This window comes from Silene latifolia, chromosome Y (genome assembly GCF_048544455.1).
Source record: "Silene latifolia isolate original U9 population chromosome Y, ASM4854445v1, whole genome shotgun sequence".
NCBI lineage: Eukaryota > Viridiplantae > Streptophyta > Magnoliopsida > Caryophyllales > Caryophyllaceae > Silene > Silene latifolia.
In genome coordinates, this window is record NC_133538.1 from 353,301,960 (window position 1) to 353,305,250 (window position 3,291).

Genomic DNA, 3,291 nt, shown 5'->3' on the forward strand with positions numbered 1-3,291 from the left:
TGTGAGTTCAATATGCCACATAAGTGTGTAGATGGTTTCGCGTCATATATTGGGGATATGATTCCTAGCAATAATTGTATGACTCGAAGTTTTTATGAGACAAAAAAAGTACTTAAAGCTCTCCAGCTTCCCCATGAGAAGATTCATGCATGTCCTATTGGTTGTATGCTTTTTTGGAATGATTATCATCAACTTGATCAATGCAAGAAGTGTGGCCGAGATAGATACAAATCTAAATCTAATTCAAATGGAAAACGAGCACCCCAAAACCCATTATATTATTTCCTGATAGGACCAAGGCTCCAAAGAATTTATGCAACTATACATATTGCGGGACAAATGAGATGGCACTACGAGAACCCTCGTGCTAATGGGATAATGTCTCATCCAAGTGATGGAGAGGCTTGGAAGCACTTTGATAAACAAAATCCCGATTTTGCAAGTAAGCCTCGAAATGTCCGACTCGGGCTGTGCACTGATGGGTTTTCAGCATTTAATCAATTTGGAAGGTCGTACTCATGTTGGCCGGTGATGTTAACCCCATATAACTTGCCTCCTTGGTTGTGTATGAAGAAACAATTCATTTTTTTGTCTTTGATTATACCCGGTCCCAAGAATCCTAAGAAAAACATAGACGTGTATTTGCAACCATTGATTCAAAAGTTGAAAGATTTGTGGGAAAATGGGTTGTTTACGTACGATGTGTCCAGGAAGCAAAATTTTAATATGAGAGCTGCACTTTTGTGGACAATCAACGATTTTCCTGCATATGGCATGTTATCTGGTCGGACTACAGCGGGTCAACATGCATGTCCATATTGTAGGATTGATGAATCTAAGTCGTTTTGACTTACACATAGTAAAAAGTGGAGTTGGTTTGATTGTCACAGACAGTTCTTATTGCCTAATCATATTTTTTCTGAAAGATAACAAACATTTTCGAAAGGATAGACCCGTGGAGGCTGACATCGCTTCTACTAGACTAACGCATGACGAAGTTTGGGAACATGTTCAATATTTACATTCTATTGTTGATGCAACTGATGAGGAGTTGTTGAAGTTGAAAAAGAAAAGGGAAGGCTGGTGGAAGAGAAGTATATTTTGGGATCTTCCATTTTGGAAGACTTTGTTAATTCGACATAATTTAGATGTGATGCATATTGAAAAGAATTTCTTTGAACAACTGATTCACACGATTATGGATGAGAAAAATAAAACAAGCTTTAAACCGAATGCACAAAAAGACTTGAAAATAGTTTGCAAGTCCCAATGGAAAGGAGATATGTTTGTTCTTAAAAAGGAACAGAAGCGGGTACTCTGTAACTGGATATGCAATTTGAAGTTTTCGGATGGATATGCTTCTGATTTAAGTAGGTGTGTAGACCTAAAGGACTTAAGGCTACATGGCATGAAAAGTCATGATTGTCATGTATTTATGGAACGTCTACTACCTGTTGCTCTAAAGCATTTGCTTCCAAAGAATGAATGGTACGTGTGCGATAACCGAGATTTGCCAATTTTTTCGAGACGTGTGTGCATCAACTCTTCAAATTGATAACATGACACGTCTACAAAATAATATTGCTGAGATCTTGTGCAAATTAGAGAAGATATTTCCACCATCTTTTTTCAATTCCATGGAATATCTACCGGTTCACTTGCCTTATGAAGTCAAAGTCGGTGGACCATTACAATATAGATGGATGTACCCATTTGAAAGGTAATCATAAACACCTACATTTTCATTTATTAGGTAAATGCAACAATAGTTTGAAATCTTATATACAATTATTAACTTGTAGGTTTCTAAATCATTTGAAACGAAAAATTGGTAACAAAGCTCGGGTCGAAGGTTCTATATGCAACGCTTATTTACTTGAAAAAATCTCAAATTTTTGTTCTCTCTACTTTGAGAAGCCTATAGACACAAAAGCAAAACAACTCAATGTTTGTGTCGAACATCAGACTGATTTAGATTTGCCTGAACTTTTTCAAGATCATATGGGAAAAACCTCAGGAAAGTGTCAGATCAGGTATCTTGATGACAAAGAATATCAATGTGCTCACATGTACATTTTATGTAATTGTGAGAAAATGAATCCTTATGAAACGTAAGTGAAATAATCAATTTCAATCTTTTAAATTTCATGTTATAACTAAACTTACTAATTATATAGTGATTGAAGTTAAAAATTCATTGTGTGATCAGGAAGTTTGAGGAATTTATAAGTAAACAACATCCTCATCTATTTGTCGATGATATGCGGAATAAATTTGAAAAAGAATCTGCGCAATGGCTACGAAATCAAGTAAGTGAATGCTCTAACAAAAAGTCATTTTACAATAGCCTTAATAATTTAATAAACATAAAATTTTAAAATCTTTAGGTGAATGATGATGATACCATGACCGATGATCTAATAATAGCTTTAGCAATGGGACCGTCAAGAGAAGTAAGAACTTGGAAATGCTACTTTATCAATGGTTATAACTTCCGAGCTTTTAAAGATGGGAAAGATGTAGCCAAATCAACGTTAAAAATTGGGGTATATGTTAATTCAACTGAAGGAGCTGACTATTAAGGAACCCTTGATGAAGTTATTGAGCTGACTTATACCGGTGATCAAGGAAGTTATGTGACTATATTATTTAAGTGGGATTGGTTAGACAATTCTTATAGAGGTATGGCGATTCACGAACGATATAAGCTTGTAGATGTCAATCTTAAGCGAAAATATGCAAAATATGGTCCATTCGTGCTGGCATATCAAGTGGAGCAAGTTTATTATATTTCTTATCCAAACACCAAAAAAGACAAGGATCAATGGTCAGCTGTATTTAAAACTAAGGCCAGATCTCATATTGACGCTCCAGTGGATGAACGAATCTTTTAAGAAGATGTAGTCACTATGCTGCCATCATTCTTAACAATAGAAGATGATGATGATGAACAATATGATGAAGCAGTATTGGAGCAAGTAGGATATACATGTGAGGAGGAGGAGGGGGAGGAGGAGGAAAAAGAGGACAAAGAGGAAGAGGAGGAGGACAAAGAAAAGGAGGGGACCGAGGAAGAAGCAGATGAAGAACTTTTCCCCGATAGTGATAGCGATGACAATCCTGATATTAATAATGATAGTGACAATGATGATGATGATGTTGTTTAGTATCGTTCAAAGAATTTTATGATTTTCTACGGTTCCTCTTGTACAACCTTTGAGTTCTTTTGAGCTTTGCATAAGTTGTGATGTTAGATTTGTTGAACTCTGTACTCATTTTCTTGTTTTCTTA

At 35.7% G+C, this 3,291-nt stretch overlaps 1 protein-coding gene across 1 annotated transcript; it reads left to right on the forward strand.

Annotated features, from left to right (window-relative positions):
- The first annotated feature begins 339 nt into the window (after window positions 1-339).
- On the forward strand, window positions 340-2,582 carry LOC141631640 (uncharacterized). Its single transcript, XM_074444280.1, has 5 exons — window positions 340-811; window positions 927-1,488; window positions 1,803-2,033; window positions 2,210-2,309; window positions 2,388-2,582. The coding sequence occupies exons 1-5, from the start codon at window positions 340-342 to the stop codon at window positions 2,580-2,582; spliced, it is 1,560 nt and encodes a 519-aa protein (XP_074300381.1).
- The last annotated feature ends 709 nt before the right edge of the window (window positions 2,583-3,291 follow it).

Excerpts from the sequence above, each read along its gene's own strand:
- LOC141631640 (XM_074444280.1), top strand. The coding sequence starts at position 340 with ATGAGATGGCACTACGAGAACCCTCGTGCTAATGGGATAATGTCTCAT. Across the intron at positions 1,489-1,802 it reads TTGCTTCCAAAGAATGAATG|GTTTCTAAATCATTTGAAAC; the intron begins GTACGTGTGCGA and ends ATTAACTTGTAG. Across the intron at positions 2,034-2,209 it reads TCAGGAAAGTGTCAGATCAG|GAAGTTTGAGGAATTTATAA; the intron begins GTATCTTGATGA and ends TTGTGTGATCAG.